Below are 25242 nucleotides of genomic sequence, written 5' to 3'. Positions count from 1 at the left end.
TTCAAGGCTATTGCACTGAGTGGGGTAGTGTGGTGACATTTGTAAGCTACAGAGGAAGTCAGCTTTGCAGTGAAACATCCACCTTATATATCAATATGGGTCTGCAGGACTGCACGGCAATTAGGTGCAGTGTGAAGAAAAGCATCCTGGCTGGAGAGGGGCACTAGATCAACCCGCTGCAAGGTTTAAAGGTCTGTGTTGGTACATTTGCTAGGAAGTCTGACAGAAGCTCATGCTGACATAACTGAATAAACTTCAGTTAGCTAGCTGATTTGGATGGTAGTGCAGATTGCAGACAGGGGATTCATTGCAGGTTGGTAGTGAAGAATCCCAGCTCCTAACACAAAGTTTGCAGTCATGCCCTTGTGCCTTTTTGTTGGATGTGAAATGATCTTGCTGCTTTTTACACTGGTGCAGTTTCATTACTGTTTTTTATCAGCCTGTTTCTTGCTCTGGACATGTAAAGTCGGCAATAATTTGTGTAACCACCCAAGGGGAGCATGAAATACCTAAAGAGCATTTTTCAGGGTGATTCTTTTCCTAGATTTGCAAGGCTTGCTATCAGGTGCAGCCAGGTGACACAAAAATGAGCAGGACAAAATCATGAGACTTGTAATAAGTCTCCCAGTCTCCTCTGTATTGCATTCCCACAAAGAGTGGAAATACAATATCTGCCATTTTTTTCTTTCCATAGTTCACCTCAAAGGTGACCCATTTCAAAGCCTTTTGGGTAGAAGCAGGAGAAAGGGAGAGTGAAAAAGAAACCTAGGAAAAAAACTATACAAACTACATGAACAAGCCTGTTTCTTTCCTCCAATTAAAACCAAAGCAAAACCAACCAGACCTTTCCATTCCTCTTTTATTATATATTTTAAAACACAGGCAGATGAAAGAGGAACTTGAGAGTAACTGTATTGCTCATTATCTAACTATCCCTCAGCACAAGGGCCAAGTTTTGCTTTTAGCAGGGAAGCTGGTCTCCCTGGCATCCACATGTAGGCTCAGAAGTAGCCTGTGAGCAGTCCCAAGGAACTCAGAGTACACAGTTGCTCACAGACACGTGTGTTTTCCAGATCAGGCGTTTGGACAGAACTGCAGAAGCATAATAAATATGTGGCTGCAGACCAAGCATGCTGATAATGTAACTGAAAGCTGCTGGAGATCCTCTAGCATTTGCTGCTGGGGCCTGCATTAGCAGGAGGATCTCTGTGCGGTTTGGCTGTAGAGCCAGGACAGAATTGGGGAAGCTGGGAAGGGAAACCTGTGAGGCAAAAATTGGAAAGATAGCAGCTGAGCATTGGGAGTGAGAAGATCAGTCCTGTAAGAAGGATAACAAAGTCTTCATCACACTGGCACTGCTAGCTGTTGGCAAACATGTCTTGAGACAGCGCAGGCACAAAGTGACATTTCTGATAAGTCTTCACCTGAAAAAATATAGTATGCCATATTGTCCACACTAAGGAATCTCTCTCTAAAACTTCTGCTTTTGCTTGCATCAGTTTGGCTTCTGTATTGATAGTTTGAGCACAGATAGCTCATTGGCTGCCGTTTTGAGTTGCGTTGACTGGCCTTGCTCCCAGGCAGGTTAGATGGAAGTAGTGCTAAGAGATGATGGTGCATCTACCTTAGGGCACCCAGTACTGCAGGCAGGCCATGAGAGGACAGGAGATGAGAAACAGAGGATCTTGCTTTGGTTATAGTTCCGAATGACTCTGAATAAAGCATTATTTCTTACTTTTCTGCATGAACCTCAGCAGCCCTTGTTCCTGCTCCTTATGCAGCCAAGAGACGTGACACCCCTCAGGGCCAAGCATGGCAATGAGCCTGTCCCCTGAGCCAAAGCCTTCCTGGCAGTCTCTGCCCTGCACTGTGACCCTCCTCACAGCTCCTCTGGTCCCCCACAGACTGTCTTTGCTGTGGGCTGGGCAGCCGAGGGGTGGCTGGCTGTGGGCAGCCAGCACAGCTGTCCAGGCCACTTCTCTGTGGAAATACCAGGGCCAGCAGGACAATGCCTTCAGCTGGGATATGAAGAGAGAAGCGGCACTGCTCCAGTGGCCCAAGCCTGCTGAGGCGACATGGCTGCTCTGAGCCTTGCACCCTGGCGCGGGATGGGAAGAACAGCTTTCACAACTTGGACGTGTTGTCACTCGCATCCAGACGTTTCCTTTTCCTGTTATCTAACCTCAGCCTTATCTTCCCCATTCGCAGCTTCCTCTCAAAGGAGGAGCGGCCCCTTCAAAAACGAGCTGTGTGCTTGGGCTGTGCCCCCACCACTGGGGCCAGCCCCACGCTGGTGCCCCTGCCCTGGTGGGGCCCAGCTAGCTCAGCACGGTAGGTGCCAGCTCCCCATCCAGCTGGCTGACGGGTGGCTGGGGATGGGGGGGATCGTCCCTGGGGGTGGTTGCCCCATGGACCACTGGTGGTGGGGTGCAAAAACATGTGCAATGTCTGCATCCCTGACAATGCAGAAAGCTGTTCTGCCTTCATTACACCACCAGCTTCCAGGAGACCAGAGCCAGCTCAGGTTTGGGTTGCCTCCCCTCCATGTTGGGAGCCCATCTTCCTAAACCAGAGGAGCTTTTTTGGTATTTCCCTTTGGGGAGGAGCTGTGGTGTGGGGCAGTGTATACTTCTGCAAGCACAGGGTTAGGGCATGCAGACATCTCCTATCTCAGACAGAGAGTGCTGTCCTTGGGACCCTGATTCATTGATGAGGGTGAATGACAATTTATATCATTAGCGATGTGTACATAGCCTACTCGGTACTGGGATGCACGTGCTTCCCACTGGGCTCGCACACATGCTACAGATGAGTTGCTGGCTGTAGGGAGATTTTGATCTCAATTAGTCATAGATGAGACACCGCAAACGAAGAGTGGGGGAAGTTGTGGGATGGAGGAGGGTTTTACCAGGGAGAGCTGGTGTCCCAGCCAGGCGCGGCCATGCCCTTCAGCTCCTTTTCTTCGCTGCCCATTGACCCCAGGCTGTCAGATGAGTGGTCACCCGCGCACCTCCTTCCCTCCCCTTCGCAGCTGAAGGCAGAGTCCTGTGAGCACCGCGGAGGAGCCAGAGCAGGGGCTGGAGATCAAAGGTGAGTACGGGGGGATGCGGGAGGGCACACAGACAGCAATGCCAGGTAACAGGTTTATCAGGCCCTTCTCGGTGCTTTTGCACAAGCTGTGAGGTGCTGGTTGCAGTGTTTCTGGTTCCTGCCCTTGCAAGCTGTTCCTGCAGCCGTAAGTGAAACCTACAATGTCCTCACCCGAGTGTTTGAATGGTGCTTTGTGCTTGTGACTCTCTGCGCACTGAGCTGTGGGGCAGACAGCATCCTGTTTTTCTGTCCCTTACAGCAATCCCAGGCCTGAGGTCTGGATCAGGGTTGCTTTTGAATGTCCCAGACCTCAGCTGTGTGTCTGCCAGGGGCGTACCTGCTCCTGAAGAGGGGGGATAGCAGGGTTGGCCCATCTACCTCGCTGTCCCACTGGACAGGTTTTACCACGAGTACAGTGCTGATCTGACAGGAGAGGCGGGTTTGATCTTGGGTGCTGCAGGAAAGCCTGTCCAGGACCTGGGCCTGGCGCTGAACTGCTGCAGTAGGGGTGCAGCTCTGCAAAGCCCTGCTGAGGAAGGCTCCAAGTGTGTGGTGAGGGCACCAACGCAGCACCGACGTGCTGTGCTGGGCAGAGGGGCGGGCGGCATTGCTGTCTCCTGTGTGACAGTGCCTGCCAGCGCAGTGCTGCGTGCGGACAGATGGACAGTGGTACCAGGAGAGCCTCCATGGCAAAAACAGAGGGAAGGTATGGGAAGGAGATGTTGAGGCACAAGGTAGGAGACTGTGTAGTTTCCCATTAGAAGTGGGGCTAATTTGTCTGTCGGGGAAAAGTGCTGGATTATGCTTTTCACTTTTAGGAGCAAGAGTGAAAGTCAGATTCACAGGACAAGATGGAGAAGACATTTATTGTGAAGCAGGGATAGGCAGAGGGGACAGACAGCTTGGGCTGAGCAAGGCAGGGGTGGTGGGGGGGCTGCTCTCAGTCTTTTGACAAAAGCAAGGACAAAAAACAACGTACACAGGGCTGTGTGGTAGAGGTAACAGGGTAGCACAGGAAGACAGTTCCAGGAACGTGTGGCTGGTTTATGCTTCCTGCAGCTGCTTAGGGATAGTCCTCACTGATGCACTTCAGGCTCTCACTCAGCGCCTCACCAAAACTGGGGCAGTGGCTGTACTCGCCAAGTCACAGTGCCTAGGAATTTTCCTTAGGACAAGGCAGCTGGTCAGCACTCTGTCCAGTAACCTGCAGCCCAAAGACCCCTGAAAGGAGAGGCAAGGGCCTTCCCAGTTGCTGCAGAGCCAGGAGGAGAAAAGGCCTCCAGGGATGGGGCTGTCCCTAAAGCTGCTGCCCTATGCTGCAGTTTCACAGCTCCTCCTGGGGAGCAAGCAATTCATATGCCACTGAAAAGGCTCTGTCTTCACCCCTGTGAGCCCTCTGGCAAAGCAGAATATGGTGCTGTTGGCTGCATCGGCTCAGACTGGAGCTGAACTGTATGGCAGAGCAGATAGCTTAGAGCTGCTTTGGGACCTGCCAGCTAAAGAGCAGGAGTTGTTAATGAACTGGCTGCAGCATTTGGCCTCTTGCTCTGTTTTTACGTTTTTAGCTGTCTTATCCAAGTCAGATGTGCTACAGGGAGATACACTTGCATATATAGCCCAGCTTGCCTGCAGTGAAGCAAACCCTTTGGGCTTCAGCTCCACACTTTGCTGGAGCCTGCCTTATAGATGAGATTAAACCTCCTGAGCCAAATATTCCAAAATTTGTCAGGCAAAGCTCACAGCAGTTTCAGCTGCAGGGTTGGGAGCATGAGAAGATCCTAAATGGATCAGAATGGCAGCCAGTGGAAGTCTGCCGTGAGCAAGCTCTCATTTGAATTTGATTTGGTCATAACAAAGAATTCTAGCTCCTAGGAGAAGCATGTCCCAAGGTTTACTGGTGGCCAGGATCAGCAGACCCCATTCACCACAGATCTGTGAGGATTCTTGCTTCCAATCCACACTGCCATTTGGGTTTAACTAAGCAGAAAACAGTGATGGCCTTGATTCCAGCTCAAATCTTGAATAATAACTGCATGTCCTGAAATTGCAGCAATCTGCATCTTAGGACGTTGTCACTCAGCATGTGAAAAACACACAGCCACATGTTTACACGTTATTAGGCTTAGAGTCAAACCTATGCAATATTTTTACTTTTCATTTATTTTCATCACAAGTTGCAGAGCTGTCTGACAGCCATGTAAAAATCCCTGAGAGATGGTACATGGCTTGGGGGGGGGGGGGGGGGGGGGGGCTGGAAACAAAGCATTGTGTGACTTCAGTAAGGGACTTACTGGAGAATGCAGGAAGAAAAACTCTTTCTGTTTTTCCCCCTGAGTATGCACTTGATTGCTCAGTCTGTTTTATGACACCAAGCCTTTAGTTGGAAATACCCATTTCAGCCTGAAACCAGAAGCTCTGACAATGAAAAATCCATTCAAATGAGATACTATCATTACAGGGTGGGGTAGAAAGCTCTGTTCCCATCTGCTGATAGAATTATCTCCACTGTGTGACCCTCCTCTTATCTGTTGCTGACAGCAACGTTTTTTGTGGCTGTTTTCCCCCTCAGAAAGCCGCAATGGGGGATTATTTTAAGCTGCAATAGCAGAAGCAATGCTGTGGGTTTTTTCTCTCTCCTCACCCCCCCACCCCTTCTTTTTTTTCCTCCTCTCAAGGCCAGATCTCCCACTGGTAGAAATCAGCATTGAAGTTGAGGCAAGTCTGGTAACTGATACCTGCAGAAAAGCCTGCTCAGTCTTTGTGCAGCTCAGCCTCTCCAACACACTTTGCTATGTCTGAGAGGTATTATGGGGGGACAGGTTTATTTTTCTTTTACCTCTGTGCTACCAGTAGTTAGCATGTGGTATCTAACTCTTTACTGAAAGCATTTTCAGGCAGAGAGAGCTCATCCTGGTGTTATTAAGACCAACAACAGCTATGTGAACCCTTCAGAACATTTTTTTCGTTTGCCATGGTACTGCAGAGTTTGATTTGAAAGGAGAGAAATTTGACCAACCACGCATCAGTTGGAATCGTGGTTAAACCAGTAAGTCTTTTGCTAGAATGATCTTAAATCAGCTTATTAGCACTGACAGGAATTTTCAAATACTCATGAAATGCACACACTTCGTCTATCCATTGCAACATGTTGCTTTTATCCACCGTGGTTGAAATCTATTCCGAATTAAGAGCCAGAACAAAGGGCTATTTGCTACCTACATCATACTAAAGGTGTAATGTGGAGGGTAGGGGGAATGTAAGAATTGCAAAGCTTTTGTAGTAACCTCATCTAGAAGTTGATTTAATCTTTAAAGTTGTAGCTGTTTCTTTACTGTTAAACCGTTTTTCATTCTGCTGGTTTTGGAGCTTGTATAAACAACACATATTTGTCATTTTTTATTTTGTATTTTTACATTAAAAAGAAAAAAATCCCTTTTCATATTGATGGGATCCTATGATCATCCTTTTAAAACAGAGCCCCAGAAGTCGGATAGAAAAGATTTAATAAATTGCTCTCTGTGGAATGCTGTTAGCATACCGCAGCTGATTTCTACTTTCATGTCTTTAATGGTCAGCCTTCCAAAATATAACTAGCATAACCATTTTAGTTTTTCATTTTGATACCAAAGATAGTTTGGCTGCTTTCTCAGAAACTGGTGCTGCTGGTCATGTGAAATTAAGATCAGGGGACTAGGAAGGAAGCTAAAAGTGCCATGATTAAAACTAGTCTACAGCTGGGCCTGGCCTGCAGAGAGCATGAATGACACTAAACTAGCATTATGCAAAATGTGTGCAGTTTAGGAGTCATGATAAATTTTCCCAAGAGTTGCACATGTCAGAATTTCAGATCGATTTTAAACTCAAGTTCTGAACTGTCAACATCCCTGAATGACATGGTGCATGGTAGTACTTAGCAATATCTTCTCTTGTGTATATTTTATTTAATTTTCTTCAAGTACTTTTGTGAATTTAATTAATACTCTTGTTAAAGGAATAGGGGTGTTGACAGCATCTTCTGGTCTTTGTGCTAAGGAATACTGGGAGGAGGAGGTTATATTCATACTTAAAGGAACATGGATTGTGTCAGTGTATTAGGGTGAAAAACTCCACTTATTGCAGGAGAGGCTTCTTCTATGAGCTCAAAATGAAGCAGAAGGGGGTTGGTTTGACAACGGAAGAGAAAGTTTCACTTCATTCCCAAAGAAGTTCGCAGTTTCTCTGTGTGGTGCTTTGGTCTTTATTTAATATCACAGTCTTTATAACATGTAACAGCGCAGCCTCATGCTGGCAGGCAGAGTTTGTGACTGAAATTTACAGGGACCAGAAGCTGCTGTGGTTGCTTTTTCTTTTCTTTACTTTTTTTTTTCTTTCTTTCTTTTTCAAAAGTGAACACACATTGCACTGGACTCTGAGCCAATGTTGGCAGCTGATCTTACTTCCAGAAGAACCAGTGGTGATCCTCTACATGCATGCACAGGGGCAGAGTTGTACCCTTTTTTCTTTTTCAGACAGTCTGGAAGGGTTCCTTCTTCAAATCTTTAGGTCTAGGTAAAAAGATTGTTTTTTAGCTATCAGTGGTACAATAAGAGGTAAAACCCTAAGGCTATTCCTGCCAAAAGGAACTTCATCTTTAGCATGTGTAGAGCCAGGATTTCACCCCAACCTGTACCATAGAGACCCAAATTAAAAATAAATAAATAAATCTGAGAAGCCTGAAAATCTTGTTTAAATTTAGAAGAATAAAAATGAAAGCTGTGAAAAGTCTGTTAGATTATCATGCCCTTATCTCTAACCAATGCAGAACTGTTCCATTGCAGTATGTTCTCAGGGTCTTTGTCTAGACTTTGTGTGTCTAGAGAGACATTGGTCTTCATGATGTTGTACCCAAATTGTATGTCTGAGCATTTGGATGGACATTTTGTCAATATTTCAAGCCACCAAGGTAGATGTATAGCTAAGGCAGAAGGCTAGTTTAAAACTTGGCATCATTTCCAGCTCCACAGAGCTTTAGCCTTGAACTAATATAGTGGACATTTCCCTCAGCAGAAGGCAATGTCTGCTTGTGTGGTTCTCCCTTACCCAAAGAAAAATGTTGGAGGGGGGAATGTGGGAGGGATGATGACAGTTTGTGAACTGGAAAAAGTCTCTGAAGTTAACAGCAGGTTCAATCCTTCTTTTCCCTTTTCATTTGTCCAGGACAGCATCTCAGTGAAGACTGTGAGCCTGGAGAGAGCTGCAGTGCAGCACTGCGTGTATTTGACAAGCTGAGTTTGACACTCAGTTTGGCAGAGTGTCAGTTTGTCAAATACCCCAAGTGAGGCACTTGCTGAGCAACACAGCTGCACACCGAGGGAACCGACTCCTTCCTTGACTTGGGCAGGAGCCTTTGCATCTGCATTCTGATCCTCTCTGTAAATGTGACGAGGTATTGAGCAAACTTGCTGAATGCCTGTCTGATGCCATGCTGTCAGGTTTCCTTTACACCCCAATTTCAGAAGTGCCTGTTGGGGTGTAATCTTAATGGCAAACTGTTGCAGAAGTGATGCTGGTACCATTCCTCTGTGTTGGGAAAACAGCCAAGGACAACACTGTTCTGTGTCACAGCACTGGCTAGCAAGCTATTAATAAATTTCCTGTTCAGTTAATAAAGGTTCTGGCAACTATAATAATACCAATGTGGGTAATGGAAACATTAGCCTTAATAGCATTTTTGGTGGATTTTTTTTTTTGATGTGTAGGAATCTTTTTTTTTTTTTTTTAATTGAAGCTGGAGTACAAATTAATGAGGTTTCTGTTTAACTTCCCCCTATTCTGTTAGCCAGTGTGAAGTGCTTGTTTGTTCCAGCTCTTTTTAAATAAGTCTATGGAGTCCATTGCTTTTTCTTGGAACCTTGTTGTTCGGAGAAGACTCCTTGTTTTTGTCTGATTATTCCTAGTCAGCACTTGCAACAAGGTTGCCTATTGTAGTTTTTGCTATATTTCTGCCATTTTATGAAAATAATTCCCTCTAAATCATCTACTTGAAGATCTAATGATCGGTCAACATTTTTAATAACTGATGTGATGTATCAGATATGTAGCTGGAGGTATTTCTTGGGGTGGGGGTAACAGAGGGTGAGTGCCTAACCCAGTATGACAAACCACACTCCCTGAAAGCATTTAAATTAAAAAATTCAGAAATTGAGAGAAATTCCCAACACTTCACTGACTCCTTTTTTAGGACAATACCACCAGTAAATTTCGCAACATTGATAAACTTTAATACTAAGACACTTTTTTTTTTGTTGCTGTTGCAACTATTTCTTGCTAAATATTTTCTAGAAGTTGGAGTTTGTACAATGTTGGGACCAATGAATATATGGCATTGCCTAAGCAAATTATGTTCTGCTTTCTGAATAAGTCCTATCAGTAGGGCTTATTGTATGCTTCTGGACAAACACAGTCCTAGTCACTGTGACTCACACTCCCGTGGTCTCTCTCTTGCACCTACGCATGACTCATGGACATCACCCTGATCTCTATCACTGAGGTCAGCTTCAGAAGAGAACAAAGTCTATTATTTCAGGGTTTGTTTTGTCTCCCTGTGGATCCTTAATGCAGCAGGCAGATATATCAATCCCAACCCTTTCTGCCTTCACAGACCTCAAGGTTTCAACAGGCCTGTCTTCTGCACAGCAGCTAGCTGAGCATTCCTTTTAAGCTCTTCACTGTTGTTTCCTCATTTATGGTTTTACTTTCAGAAAAGTTTGCCCCTCTGCTTTTTAGGGGAAGAAAGTTAACCCCTTCCTCTTCTACAGGAAATACCAAATTACAGTGGTACGAATTCCTTTATTGGATACTTCCTCTCTTTTCTCCGTGTTTAGAATGGCAGGTACAGAAGAGCTCTGAAGTCCAAGGCAAACTTGGCAGTTTAGAAGCCAACGTCCCCACAGTTGTACAAGCCCTGCAACTGCGCTCTGCTTTGAAGTAGAGCTGCAAGTCTCATGACAATGTGCTAGCCACTAGAAATAGTGTGTTTTTTTTTTCTGGAGACTTGGTAGTTTCAGAGAGGAAGCTGAGGTTTCCTTTCTGTGCTGGTGCGGAGCTGGCCTTTAGTGGATGAGTCATGTCACCGGGTAAGTGACCAGTGCAAGGAGGGGAGAAGTTCTTTTGTTTGATGGAGGTACACAACAGCAAAGCCCTTTTCAGCTTTCAGAAGAAAAATGTTGTTTCCAACAGTTTTTACTGCCAAACATGCCAAAGATTTAAATAAAATACAACCACACTCACTGCATAGAGAAAAACAACAACCTATGCACTGGAGAAAGGCTTTTTGTTTCCATTGGTCTGTTGCTGATGACCAAAGACATTTTGCTGCCCCATCTCGAGGGCAACTGAGGTACTTGAGATGTGTTCACCTGGGGCATCTGCTACTTTTTTTTTTTTTTTTTCCTGTGCAGCCTCTTCTAGACTTCAGGGCTTCTGAAGAAACTGTCTGAAGCTCCTCAGAGCAGATCAGTGCTGGGATGAACCAAAATTTGGAAAAATAATGGTGTTATATAGTAATGGAAAATTGAAGTCATGAGCTTATAAAGGCAGCAAATCTTGCAAAAACCATTAGGCTAGCTGTAAATGAATGAGAATGGACTTTGGAGAGGAGAAAGAGAGTGTCTCATCCTGCATTTTGGGGCTGGATCTGCAGTGTTGAGGATGGGGAAGCTGAGAAGTTTTCAGTTCCTCTCCCACATAACATTGACCTCACACCAGATGCTTTTATCCTGCATGCACAGAGCTGCAGCTCCCCATTCCCCTGTTTTTTTGTTTTGTTTTGTTTTTTTTTTTTTTTTGTTTGTTTGTTTTGTTTCGTTTTTGTTTTTGTTTTTGTTTTGCTTTACCCCTGAGACCACTAATGCCAACAGCTTCTGTTTCAACCTGGTGTCTCCAAGGTCAGCTTCTGGGAGGTGCGCTCTGCAGTGAATGCATGAGCTACAATGAACACACAGCAATGCAGGGATGGCCTACCTCAGTCCTAGGTGCAAGGCAGAAGAGCCCCTCACACATATTTCTAGGGGTTCCAGCACTGCTTGTCCTTGGCAGAGGGCAGCTAGCCAAGTGGGAGGGCAGCGCCAGCATGCAAGCCCAGAGCAGGTGCTGTGCAGCCTGGGAGCATGGCCAGGCCCCGCTGGCTGCTGCTGGGAAGCACAGCAGCCTGGCAGTGCAGCACAACTGCCCCTCAGTGCCCACTGCTGTGGATGTGAAACCCTGCAAAAGACACAGTAAAATTTTCTCTCTGATCTTATAATCACTAATGTCCTAAAGATGTGTCATTGTAATTCAGGGCTCTGAAGGTAAAAGCAAGGTTCTGTTCTTCCCAGCACTCAGGCCATAAAAATCTGCCTGACCTTGCTCTTAGGCTGCTGGCCCAGGGAAAGGGAAGAGCTGAGTGAGCGGAGACAACAGCCATGAGGGTTCCAGTTAGTGCTGAGAACTCCTTCTCAGCATGACCCCAAGCTCGTCTGCTTTCACCATGCTCCCCCAGCTGCTCTGATGGGTTTAACAGAAGCCACTGTTAAATCTTAACAGAAGATTTTACTTGGCACTTAACAGAAGCCAAGTGACTGTCCCTAAAAATCTGCTTTACTTAAGGCAGCATCCCCATCCCTACTGGTGATCTGCCTGCCGAGTCCATAGGACGGCAGCCGGTGTCCAGAGGGGTCTGACAGACAGAGGGCCCCGCACCATGGCAGCACACCAGCAGTGCCAGTACATGTAAGATGCTAATGATAAACAAAGAGTAAACAAACCAGGCTATTGGGTAACAAAGCTTCCTGCAGGAAATGTGCTTCAGCTGAAGTCAGGAACAGCTAAGCACGCAGCTTGCTGCCTTTGTAAAAAGGAACATACCCTCTGTTTTATTTTTGCAAGAGACCCAGGAATGCCCTAGAGTATGTTTAAGCACAGGTAAGAGATCACACACCCCACAGCCAAGCCTACACCCCATTAGCACTGGGTTTATAGACTAAGGGCTCCTTGTCAGGGCTGCATGTAATCTGAAGTTCATGAGCCCGGCTAGCGTTGCATTAAAGATTGACCTCAAAGATCAGCCCTCCTGATTGAGAGGAAGGCCTTGGCAGTGCAAAGTATGGCCTTGTAGCACAGGAACCACCTGGCAAAACAAAAAAGCCAAAATCCACATTCTAAGAAGAGTTTTAAAACTAACGTAGGGAATGTGGGCTTCCTATTTTTAAGTGGATCTTGTGATTTTAGAGCAGTTGGCAGCAGAAGCATGGCAGATCTGTAAGAGTCACTAGCCAAGCAGCTCTAAAGCCTGCAAGCCGCAAATTGCGCTGCCCCCCCCCCCCCGGCTTCAGTCTCTTGCAAGGAAAATCATTTGCAGTGTGGGCTGGTAGAAAACAGCTGTTTTTTGCTGGGATGAAAATGTTCAAGTCCTTGAGGAAACAGTAAATAGGGAGCTGCACAACATTTTTTTTAGGTAACTGCCTTTTAGAGCAATGTATTGAGCAATGCTATGACGTGGAAGTTAAGGATTCTGACACTTGAGCTAAATCACAGGCAGTTTTTTATATCCTTTAGATGACCTCTCTTCTAACCCTTTTAACCTCTTACAGTGATGTAGCAGCATTACATTTACCTCCCTACTGTGAGTCGTGCATTCCTAAAAAAAAATAGAGCTAGCTGAAGCATCTGGAAGAAAAGCAATATTGGAAACCCTTCAGCCCTAAACTTGCCCAGCTCGAGTATTGCTGTTTCTAACAAACTCACTGAAATGGGAGTTCTTCCATCGGCTTCAGGTCTGTCTGCTGTCATCACTGTTCCAAGAGACTACTGCTGTACCCTAGTGTGCTTATACTGCAGCAGTAGGTGGCTGCAAGCTTGTGAATGTGCATGTGGAGGCAGCACCACAACTGTGACATGTACCATTTTGGGGTGTGGAGAGGGCTGTAGTGATGAGAGCAGTCTGATGTGGGCTGACTCGATGCCTCCCTTCTGTCCTCTCCTGTTTAAAAGGTTAAGCTCAACTCAGACTTCCAAGTCAAACCGTGGCCATGACTGTACCCCTCCCTACCTGCTCTGCAGAACTAAACGAGAAGACAGAGCAAAAGCATAAATTTGCCAGCATCAGAAGAATGAAGGCGCTGGATGGTAAAACAACGAGGAAGTCAGAATCCATATGCCACAAAATCCTTTGAAGCATTTCATATTTGCCCTGGGAAAGAAATTGCATTGCACTAACCAAGCACTTTTCAAGGCATTTTACAAACATGAATGCTCACAGCATCCCCATAATGTAGATCAGCGTAACTATCACAGTTGTAACCAGACTTCGGAACCAGTGTCATGTCCCACACAGCAAATCAGTGCCAGTCTGTTGAGTCCAGAGAGGTTCCTTGAACAATTGCTATTACAAATGTCTCAAATTTTTCTCTGCAGTGCTTCTATTTTATCATGCCTCTGTCTTCCACATTGAAAATTAAAATGTTATAATTTTTTTCAACACCAGCTCTGCTTTTTCAGGAGAAAAACAAGGTGGCAGTTAGGAGGTTCATTACCTACAGGGCCATTTCCAGTTTGATTGTAAAAGTGATATTCCTGGCATATCAACCCCCTCTGCTGTCCCCATACTATCCTCTGTAAGATTCAAGGCAAAAAACAAGCTGTAAAACCAGTATTTGCTGAACTGCAAAATCCAGGGGACATCCATTTCTAGCACAATTCCTGACTCCTCACCTGCCGGCATGTCCTAACAGGGGAACATGCACTTGAGAGTACATCTTGCTGGTATTATTAGCTAAGTGTTGCACCCAGCAACATTTTGACCTGGAGGCTGCTCAGAAATTATTTTTTATATTAAAAAAATAAAAGTAGGTAGGTAGATAAGCACTTGGCTGAGTGTTTCTGCACCAACTGCAGGGACTCATTTGCCAAAGACTAAGGTGGTTACGCAGTTCCCCTGGATTTAAAAAAAAAAAAAAAGGCAAAAAGACTGGTATATTTATCAGAGGAGAAGGCAGGCAGGAAGAATAGTTTCCCTTGGTAAAGTTTACCATTCACTATCTGCAGCTGCTCATGTGGAAATGTGGTACTCTGCTAAAAGTTTTGCACTTCATATTCTGATTCCATGGAATTCAAAAGGGTCTCATACTCAGGATTTTTGCCCTTGCATACATTGTCATAGTTGTTGTCTTTCACGGTGACAATTTCATAGGATGTTTCAGCCTCCAAATTTATCTTTTCTTTTAGGCACTGAACAGGTACTTCTGCATTAGTGTCCAGTCTTGTGACATCTGCAGTGCTATGGCTGAAATAAAGAAACATTAAAAAGGAGGACTAAATCAGAAGTAATTATATAGATATAGATATAACTCTTAATAGAAAAGTAATATGAAGTGTTTACAGGTTAAGATTAGCATGAGTTACTACTCCTGCACTAAAACATTAATGTCCTGATGCTGCTAATAAATGAGACTGTCAAGGTATTCAGTACCTGCCCCTGCCCTTCCCCTCCCCCCCCCCCCCAAATAAAAATTCAAAGAAATCTTTGGCTTTTCACTGAATAAATAAGCTTTTCTGAAACAAATGTCAGTATGATACCCTCAAAGCCTTCTCAACATCACAGATGAAAAAAATATACTCACAAAGCAACTTCATAGGTGGGTTCTGGGAAAAAAAAATAATCAAAGAAATGTATCAATAAATTTTATGATTAATGTGCCACAGGGAGAAACAAGAAACAAACAAAAATAAACCAACCAAACCCAGCTGCTCCCGGGTATTCCCACCTTCAGGAGTCACCCTCCCACCCTGCCTCTCCCTGCGGGAGGACGGCTGGGGCTGGGGCAGGACAGGGGCCGAGGCAGGGTGACGGGGAACACGGGGGCCAAGGGGAGGAAGGGGGCCAAGGGGAGGAAGGGGATATGGAGCTGCGGAGGGCTCAGCACCGCCCAGCGCCCCGCCGCCCCCCGTGCCGCGCCCGGTGCCGCTGCTCACCCGCCTTGGTCCGCCGCCGGCACAGCAGCGCTGCCAGGAGCCCGCCGATCGCCACGCCGCCGAGGGCGGCCGCCAGCGCGTAGAGGTGCGGGGAGAGCGCGGCCCGCGGCGGCCCTGCGGGAGGGGCGGGGGGTGCGGTGAGGGGACCGCAGCCCGCGCTGTGCCAAGCGGACCGGAGCCCTCTGAGCAGCGCGGGTGGCGGGGACCCTCGGGCTGCTGAAAGCTCCCAGTGACCGCTGACTTTGCTTGACAGCCCGGTGAAAGCCTCAGCCGTGGCCAAAACACGGACAAACTGTGAAGGCTGGGGCTGAGATCGTTGTTAACGTTTTCATCCCCGTTAAGGCACAATCAGAAAGCAAACATCAGGCACTACATGAACTCTGGAAGGCCTGTGGATAGGCGGCCGAGAGGGCAGCTCCTGCCTGCGTTTGACAGGCCCGGGGTTTGCTCCCAGCAGCAATGCAAAATGCAAAATGGGGCAGTCGGTTTCAGGGTCTGGTCTGCGGAGTGTTTGCCAGCCTGCCCCTCCCCGTGCAAATCGTGCGTGTTTCACCAAGGGGCTTGCTCACCTGTGGCAGCGGGAGCCCTCTCTGAAACGACATCATTCCTGGCGGACAGCGTTGCTGTGGACAGATCTGCCAAGGCACAAGGGTGAACGCACTGCAAGGGGTCCCAGGGCTCCCCTGCAGTGTCAGCCAGAGCAGCCTTTTCCTGGTGAAGCCACTGCAGCGAGGCAGGCAGTGAGCTCTGCCCGGGCAGTCTGCATTATCTAAGGCTGTCACTGCTGAGGTGCACGGAAAGAAAACACCCATCTCACCTGCTCCCATACTGACGAGCCATAATTTTCTCTCTGCCGTGTCATCCTGTATGTTCTCTGGCAGCAGGCTCGCACACTACCTGTGGCACTCATGCTGTCCTCTCCCTGGCCATCAACCCCTGCCAATGGCAGCCCTGTGGCTCTCGGCACCAGCACCTGCGGCTGGCTACACCACAGCCAGGGATGCCTCAGCTTTGCCTCGCTGGGACTCACCCAGGTTGCTGCGGGACTTCCCCACTCCCTCCCTCCCCGGCTGGCCCGGGGTGCTTCACCACAGGCAGCAGCACCTTAAGGCTCCCCAGGGCACGGAGCCCTAAGGCAGGTCTTGCCCCGGGCGACTCCCGGTGAAGCTGTGTGACCCCTGGTTTCCCAGCCCATGGTCTCCCAAGCTCTGGCTCGGCTGCTGTTGGGGGGCTCTGCCCCACCACCCCCATCTGAGCTCCTGCTTGCAGGCAACAGGAGGGACCATTTCTATCCTTCTCCAGAGAGGATGTGCAGCCCCAGAGGGCCAGCACGTGGACTTGTCTCACTGACAGCCTGTGCCATTTGCATGCCAGCAGGGTGGAACCAGCCCGTCGCTGCCGCCCAGGTCACTCACCTCCCAGCGCATGGGGAGCTTCGCTGCCTTCTGAGGGGAGTGGGGGTCCTGTGTGCCGGCTGGTCCCAGGCGTGGGTGGCTGTGTGACTGGGGACCCTGTGGGACAGACCGCTCATCAGACGGTTTGCTGCACGCCCTGCCTGGGTTCCAAGCCAGGCAAAAGCGAGATGTGCCAAGGGCAGAGCCGGGCTCCCCTCCTGAGCAGCGATCCAGACACGATTCACATTCGGTGCTACGTGCCTGATCCCTGGGCGAACGGGAACCATTTGCCTCACTGGTTCCTGCCGCTGAGGTGAGGAGCTACAGGCTGGGGACTCACCTCTCACCACCAGCTCAACGGCATCGCTCCGCTGCACCACCCCTGCCCCGACTCTGTTCTCTGCCTCGCAGTAGTATGTCCCCGCGTCGGAAGGCCGCAGGCTGTCCCACGTCAGCTCGGCCTGGCTGCTCAGCGGCAGGGCTGTCCCCCCTGGCACTGCCCGGAACCAGCGGTAGCTGATGGGTGGGGAGCCGTGGGCCACGCAGGTCAGGCTGGTCCTGGCTCCCACTGGCACCGTCAGCCCCAGCGCGCCGGCCCTGATGGTGGGCTTGGTTGCTGGCACTGGAAGACAAAGCAGAGGGACCTGGGTTGTGCTGACCCCGGCAGTGATGGGGGCAGGTTTCCCTTTCTCCATGGCAGCTCGCGCTCTAGCCCTAAGCCTTTTTCCTGAAGGGGCAGAGGCAGCATCGCCTCTCCACTGCATTGCATAGGTTGAGCTCTACACACCTGTGCCTAGGGCAGGTTCACACCAGCCTTGCCACCCGTTGCTACTGCCACATCACAGAAGGCCTGCTCTGTTGGTTCGGTGCCTGTCCCATCCCTCCCAGTAGCCCCCCTGAGAAAGACTGGTTTTTAAATGCACACTGAGGATGCTTGCAAAAGGGAGAAGGCACATTTGGCTAGTATGACACCCGCTTGCTCTCCCGTTTGCTATAAGAACCAGAGACACTGCTTATCGGCACAGAAAGAAACCCAGACCTGGGTGCTATCTCAAACACCTATGGATCAAGTGGCCCATTGGTAGATCCAGACCAGGGTGCTGACTAACTGCTCCCCCTTCCCCGATCCATCCGTACCCCTCCACAGTGCCTCCACAGAGCATCAGTTCCTCCTTGGTTGGTGAGAGGGACTAACACAGCCAGGGACAGGAGAGGCTCTTCTCATCCAGCTACCTCAACTCTTAGCTTGGATATGGGTAGACAGTATGGGGAGAAAGACATCCTGCCAGCTCCCTTTTCTCCTACATGCTCCATGGATTAGGCTGTTTATACAAGAGCAGGGCTTTATTGCTGGATTTACCTTTGATGACTCTAACTGTAGTGGTCACATCCTTTGTTATCAAGCTGTTATTTTTAGACCTCCAGATGACTTGACAGGTGTAGTGTCCGCTGTCGGGGATTTCAAGGTTCGTGATATGGAGTGAGACATCCCCTGGGCTGCGCTTTGGGACACTGACCCGGTCTCGGAACCGAGCCAACAAGATGTGGTCACCAGATTCATCCCTCCGAAAGATGGTGGAGGTGCTGTGGTCTCGCTCCATGCTCCAGGCGAGTGTTTGCTGTGTGAAACCTTCTGAGGGCACGTATGTACATGGTAAAGTGGTGGAGCCCATCCATTCCCCTTCCACCTGGTGGACAGCAGACAGGTCCAGGAGGGCTGCAGGGAACAAGAGTTGAAGGGAAGAAATAAGAACGCATCAGGAGAGGGGAAAGTCCTTAGGACAGATAGGAATCACCAGGCAGTGGAAGCCAGCATGCATCTTAGGTGTGCTGTAGCCCACCCACAGCCAGCTAAATCGGGGCCTGACCCCATCTCACTGAGCATAGGGAAGTGAACAGTTTCTTTGAATTCATGGCTATTTTTATTGCTTCTCTCTGGGTGCTTGCCAGTTCTCAATTCCTTCTCAGTATCGAGAGGCACAAATCCTGCTCCTGGTAGCAGCATCACAGCTACAGTCTTCACAAGACCTTAAGCAGTATTTCTTATTCCTGCTCCCTAGCCCCACTTCATGCCCTGCTTCTGCTGCTTGGCTTTCTGCTTATGCTTGCAGGATGAGTCAAGCAGCAGTGGCCTTCCCCCCATTGCTGACACTGACTGTTCTGACAGTAATAATTGCAGTTACCCCGTACCCTCTGTATGGGAGGAAGGATGAACAAATCAAATGTATTGTGTCACTGCAACTAAACATGCTCATTAGGCTCCAGGTTTGCACTTGTTAACATCACTAACTTCTTATGCAGCTTCCCTGATGCTCACAGAACCCAGCAGTACAGCTGTGCAAGCACTTCTCTCTGCAGCAGCACGTCCCAGAGCTGACAGGAGGGGCCACGCAGGGTGGGGAGAGGGTCTGCGGATCTCTGTCCACAGGAGCAGCTGAAGGGACTGCTGGGGTTGAGCACTGTGGAAACTTGTTTCTGACATGGAACACTGGTTTTCCTTTACTATATGACTTTCAGTGGGCAGGCACAGCTCCATTCTTCAAATCTCACATCCCAAACACAGTTCCTTGCTATATCAGCTTTTAAAGGTTTTTTCCATTTCTCTTCTTCCTTTTTTCACAGACTCCCATCATAAAAAACTAAGGATGGAAGCTATTTAGAATTCTGCTGAGAAATACCCTCAGAGTATTTGTTTCACTCAAGTTCAAGCACATTGGCTACCGAGTGTATTCATCTGGACAGAGTTTTGTTTAAAAATCTCTTCGGTACTGTTTTGCACTGCTGTGTGCCATGTAATTGCTGCTAGCATCCACTGATTCCCTGTGGAGTCAGCCACTCTGTGTGTGCCCAAATTCAGCATTAGCTAGGATGACCTTAAAGGAGAACTGACTGAAGGAATGGGAGAAACTCAGCAATATAAAAATCTCTGAGACACCATTCTTAAAAGAGACATTTCCTCCCTGTGACACTTATCAAACTGGATGTAGACTTCCAGACAAATTATGTGAATTCTCCCAGCAGGGGGACATAGAGCTGGACAAGACAAAAACCTGAAGAGCTACATTTAAAATTAGCAGACTGGTCAGAGGAAGTTGTATTACCTGTAATAAACAGGGTGGAGGGGGATGGAACAGGATGGGACACGATGACAAACAACAACAATAAAAACTGTTATACTCTGGTCCATTTTGTAAAAGAGCTGATCACATTCCTTCCTAGCTTGCCAGCACCAGCTTTCCTGGTGGTGTGGAAGTGGTATGCAGGCAACAGCCCTTAAGTATCTGGTCTGAATTACTGGACCTGGAACTGGAACAGTGGACCAAAACCAATCTTTTTGCTTTAGCTTTGGAGGACTTCAGATCTCACCTAGAATTCTTGGTTCATATCTGTCTCCACCAGATGAACACACTGCCAAAGGCTCAAGTGGGCACAGGAGAAGAGGGTGCGGATTTTGTGGTATCTAGTTTACTCTCCTGGTCTGTCCAGCTGTCTGTCCACTAAGACCACAGCTCCTGGGAAGTGCCTCATGTAAGCAGCAGATTACCTGAGTTTAGCTGGACTTGACTCACCTCTGTCTATGCCCTTTTATCTCATTCCCCCTTCCCCTCTCTCCCCAGAAAGGCACGGGTTATGTTCCACTGCATTAACTCCCAACAAGTAGCTTAAGAGACAGATCCTAGAAATCTGCAGAGCTGCTTTGTGAGTTAACAGGGTACATACTTCCACCCATTTTTCTAAATATCAGGAGCAGTTCTGCGCTTGTGTGTGCACCTTGTCAAAGCACCTTTCTCAAGGTTTCTCAGATCCTTCCTCTGCCAGTGTCAGTTGCCCTGGGAGCAACTGATTCTAGAAGAAAGTGCATATTCCAGCTTCACAAAAACAGTTATGGAAGGTAACTCACCACACCAGAGCAGGTCCTCTCCAAGGGTCCTGAACAATGTTGTTTTGTTCTTGCTTTGGTGCATGGGAGCTGACCTGCCTAATACTGCCCCGCTCTCAGAAGCCCCTCGTTGTACCCAGTACTGAGGAAGACTTGTGAATTGTCAGGCTCTATTTTTCAAACAAGAAACTAAGGACTTTCCACATGTAACAACTTTTAAAAATAAGACACTATAATTCAGAGGAATTTCCCTCCCCTCTTAATACTCTGATTTTTCTTCTTGTGCAAGGAAGCATTTACTCACCATTGCAGCTGATGAAAGCCATCACAAACACCGCTAGCCACACCACTTCTCCCATTCTCCCAGAACTGCAGGTCTGCTCTCCTTTTTCTGCACTTTGTGAGAGACACCCTCACGCCTTAGACCAGAAGGCAAGTCACCAACACTTCCCTTTCTTCTGTCCTGTGTCATCTAGGATTCAGGCTGTGCTGCCCTTTTTCCTTCCTTCTTTCTGAAATATCACGAGTCCATTTCACTGATGGCTGAGGTGAAGGGTGAAGGATGAACAAAGACTGTAAGCAACTTTCTGGTTCCATTTCATATCCCCATCCCCACCCACTTCTCTTACCATTCTTTTGACTTTTCTGGCTAATAATCTATTTTTTTTTCCCTCATAATAGTGTGTATATTTGTTCTTTCCCTTTCCTTTATTTTTTTTATTTTTCACTTCTTCCATATTTGTATTCACTTCATAAGGAAAGAGGTTTATGATGGCTACATAGTCAAGTAATCAGTAACAAGGGAAAACAAACCTGAGAATGCTTGAAAGGTATGAATTCAGTTACCTCTGACTTGTCTGTGATGGTATGGCCCAGCAGGATACTCAGCACCTCTTTCCATTGCACTGTAAGTGCTCCAAACTGGGCATCCAGAGCTGGAAAAGCACAGTACCCTTCATTTGGGAGGCCTGACTGCATTGACTCATTGAACACCATGCAGGAGCATGAGGCAGAGACCAACCTGTTGTGGCTCAGTTCAGTTCCTTGAGTGTCTTCTCCTACTGATAGCAGTTAATTATTTTACCATGCACATTTACTCACTTCTGCAGCAGCTTCTGAGTAGGCCAGTCTGTGGCCTGAGTGAGGAAGAAAACCAGCCTTAGTTTCTTTGCCTAAGTCTGAGACTTTTAGACCAGAAAAAAGTAGGATGCCTTTTTTTTTTTCTTTTTTTTTTTCTTTTTTTTTTTTTTTCTGTTTCAACAGAAGTATGTAGAGAAGTATTCAAAACCCAACATCCTGCTCTTTACTATGGTAGGAATTTCCCTGCAAAAGCTGCATTTTCCACTACCTGCCTAGAAACTGTGATTTACTGCAGTGCAGCTGCAACTGCAGTTGTATTTGGCAGGGACATGGAGCAGGTGCATAGTGAAATGAGAGATTAACAACCTAGAGTCATCTGAATTTAATGTTATATAAGTTTTTACCATCTACGGGTGAGCAAATGGTCACTGCCTGGTGCTCTCATTTTCACAGTATCAGAGATTATCTTAGTAGACATTTCTGCAGCAATTGTCTAGCGCCTGAGTCTTTATACTTACCATGTTTCGTGCTCTGCAAGCACATGCAGTGTTTGTTTTCTGAGAAGGTGACTTGAATCTAGGAAGTGTTCTGGGCACACTCTGTAAGGGCACTTTTAAAAGTAGATCCAAAAGTTATCAATAGGTGTTATGAACAGAATTATTAAGAATTTAATATGTGGTTAACATTATCAAAAGGAGAAAGAATTAAAGATAAGAAACATGTATAAAAGCAAGCCTACTGACCTAGTGAATTCTGTTGTAGGCCTGTAATTAGTCATGAAAGCAACTTTTTAATATTTACACAATAGTCATGCCACAGCATATAGTTTTAACTGCACCATTCAACACCACACATTGAAATGCTTCCAAGAAATAATTCAATTTCCCTTGCCATTCCTCATTATTTGGTCAGTGGAGAAGATTTCTGTCTGCACAGACTTCTTGACTTGAAAGAAAAGTGTAATGAAGGAAAAGAAACAGCAGACTCCCCTGGAATACTTCTCTCACAGATGTCAATATGGGGGTCTAAGGTTTGCAAGAAATTCAGAATAGTTTCTTTGAGCAGGAGGCAGGTATCTGAAATATAAGGAGCCATTTTCTGTTGGAGCTAGGACAAAAGCTCCAACAGAGCTTCCAGCAGCAATTTGTGTAGTTTTACCGCAGCTTTGACCCATCATGACAGGTATCTGTTTGGTTTAGCTGGTTACACTGAAGCCAAGTTCAGACGATTTTCAGGAAGTGTTGCAGTTCAACAGTGATGTCTGGCTCCTTTTCTGTGCAAGGTAATGAACACTGGTGACTGTCTTCATTTTCCAAAGTCAGTAAACTGATGAGAACGGTGAAGGTTTTATTCACTGTTTGGGCAGAGGCACATCCACACTTGGATGATTTGCTGAATGTGATTTCAGCTGAGCTCTGCTTATTGCTGCAGTAAGACTTGCAGCAGTACAATTTGCAGTAAAACTATGGCAAGCATGGGCACCCTGGAGGAAAAAGCTGAATGTGGTGTGGCAAGACCTGGTGCAAAAAATTCTTATGAGTCTCCAGGCTAAGAGCTACCTCCAGCTGTCATCTTTCTGAGAAAAATAACAGGCAATGGTACCATCCATTTGTGCAGAGCATGTCCTTGCTGATACAATGAAGACTTGATTTAGGTTGCCTTTTGTTCTTGACTTCTCTGATGATACCATTCCATTCTGTCTGTACCTCATCTGCCCACTCTCTGCCATCAGGAAGCCACTAGCTATGTTTGAGTGCTCTCTAAAATCAATCAATCAAACATAAAAAAGCAATTGTTAATATTCAGGCATTTTTTTTGAGAACGAATGAGTCCATTTTCAGGGAGGTGATTTTAAACCAACATTGTGCACAATTTTGTCCATGACTAGTAATAGAAGCTTGTGCTAGTAACCTACCTCCTATTCAAAAGACTATGAAAGAAGACTATTTGGATTTTGGGGAACGTGCTCTGGAGCAAGCTGAAAACCCAAGCTAGAACTGCTGATATGGCAATTTTTTGAACCGGACATGCAAGACTTCCTGAAGATGTAATCATACAGGATAAAAGTTGACTACTTCGCTAAACCAAGCATAAAGAACTGTAGTTCCTAAAATGTGATTTGCATGACATCTTTGTCTCCCTGGGGCAGAGATGTAGCTGCTAGTGTTCTTCTCCCTGAGTCCCGTGGTTTGTCTATTTCTTCAGGGGCACTCCTTGTGGTTTTGCATCTGACCACATGAAGAAAAACCCTTTTACGTCTATGTAGTTGCAGTGCCTCTGTATTTCAGTGCTTTGGATTGAATCCACTGCTTTCACCCTTGTAGTGCCAGTCAGGAAAAATGCCTGGCAGCCTTTCCCCACACAGGCACCCACATTCCCACTGCACACTGGGTATAACACAACCCCAAGAATCATTTCTTCAACTCAAAGTGACCAATATCACTCTCTGGTCTGGAATTTCTGCCACTACATCTCTGGCTATTTAGAGGTAGTGTAGCAAAGACGCCTGTTTCATAACAAAATGAGTGCAGGTGGGACCTCCGACCCCACTCATAGGGCTCAGCTGTGCAGAGCCTGGATCTTACCCTCAAGTTTTGAGTCTGCCAGGGGCCAAACAGGTTTTCTGCAGTTCTCCAGTTGTGATTGATGCAAATAAGTTTTTTAGTCTGCAAGAGGATGAAATGCAACACCAAGCTTTGTGCAAACCACCAAGTAGGTAACTGAAAAAGAAAGTTCTCAAAGTGCTCTTTATAAACAATCCACACTTGGGGAAAAAAGGCCAAATTTTGCTGCAAAACAAGACATTCTTATTTGGTCTAGCCATAGCCAACTTACAGATCTGGCTAAACAAAGTGTAAATGTTTCTTGGATGTCCCACAGAAGCTAACTCCAGGAGTCTTTACAGTTGCGTGTACCACAGTTCTCTCACATTTACCATTGCAATTTTTTAATTGTGTATTAAAAAATACACAATTTTTTAATACCCTTTTTAAACAAAGAGAACATTATTGCAAGGTCCCAAAAACTGTAAGGTCATCTAGAGCTGAAATGTAAAGAAAACATGAGTTTCCCAGGAAATTTCAATGCTGCCAATTTTTCATGACTTTGACACATTATTCAGTCATGATTTTTCTGTTATCCTCTGGAAAAGCCTTTTGGTGATAGTTGTGTGTCTTGCAATATTACTGAAACAATTTTCCTTTCCTACTCACTTTCCTCCTTAGGAAGAAGGAAAGATCATAAGAGTGCACTGACTTTTTATACTCTCCACAATAAAGCTCATTTTCTTTTACAGGCTAAAATAACTCTTTTTCACTAACTCTTAACCTCAGATTGGACTAGCAGCAACTTTTACACCTTCTATTCCCTAAACCGTGGCTGACTGAAATCTATAAATATCACTTAACACAACATCCAAAGCCTATCCCAGCTTCAACAGATTCACAATAATTCCTGTGGTTTTAAGTAGAGGAACACTATATGCTTCCTCATCACACATCAGACATTCATGTACATGTACATCTATATGGTCAAAATATAGAGAAGTAGAACAAAATCTGCTACCTCTGCAGTCCTGAAGTTTAATGAACTTCATTTGATTCCCCATATTTGCAAGAAGCTGCATGTACACATCTACATTTTTTTCCAAGACATAATCACCAACAAAAGTTGCTGTCTCTTCCCTTTTAATTTTGTAAACAAGGTTTCCTCGACCTGGATTTTAAGTATATTTTTTATAACAAGAAATAAAACTTGTGACAGAAATCCATGGAGAAAGTGTAGTATCACTTGTATCTGTAAAGCATCCCT

General features: G+C 46.5%; 1 protein-coding gene and 1 long non-coding RNA gene across 2 annotated transcripts; one reads left to right on the top strand and one right to left on the bottom strand.

Moving 5' to 3' along the window:
- The first annotated feature begins 2224 nt into the window (after nt 1–2224).
- On the top strand, nt 2225–8761 carry LOC137863621 (uncharacterized). The gene is made up of 3 exons (XR_011101003.1): nt 2225–2331; nt 2983–3090; nt 8287–8761. It is a non-coding gene; the product is annotated as an uncharacterized lncRNA (long non-coding RNA).
- A 4511-nt stretch (nt 8762–13272) lies between these two features.
- On the bottom strand, nt 13273–20871 carry LOC137863620 (V-set and immunoglobulin domain-containing protein 4-like). The gene is made up of 8 exons (XM_068696920.1): nt 20657–20871; nt 17833–18189; nt 16813–17094; nt 16494–16589; nt 15648–15713; nt 15079–15192; nt 14727–14748; nt 13273–14389 (listed from the first exon to the last, which is right to left on the bottom strand). The coding sequence occupies exons 1-8, from the start codon at nt 20709–20711 to the stop codon at nt 14179–14181; spliced, it is 1203 nt and encodes a 400-aa protein (XP_068553021.1). The 5' UTR covers nt 20712–20871; the 3' UTR covers nt 13273–14178.
- Between the last annotated feature and the right edge of the window lie 4371 nt (nt 20872–25242).

This window comes from Anas acuta, chromosome 13 (genome assembly GCF_963932015.1).
Source record: "Anas acuta chromosome 13, bAnaAcu1.1, whole genome shotgun sequence".
NCBI lineage: Eukaryota > Metazoa > Chordata > Aves > Anseriformes > Anatidae > Anas > Anas acuta.
Note: the sequence above shows the minus strand (reverse complement) of the source record. Positions and strands in the feature narration are given on the sequence as shown.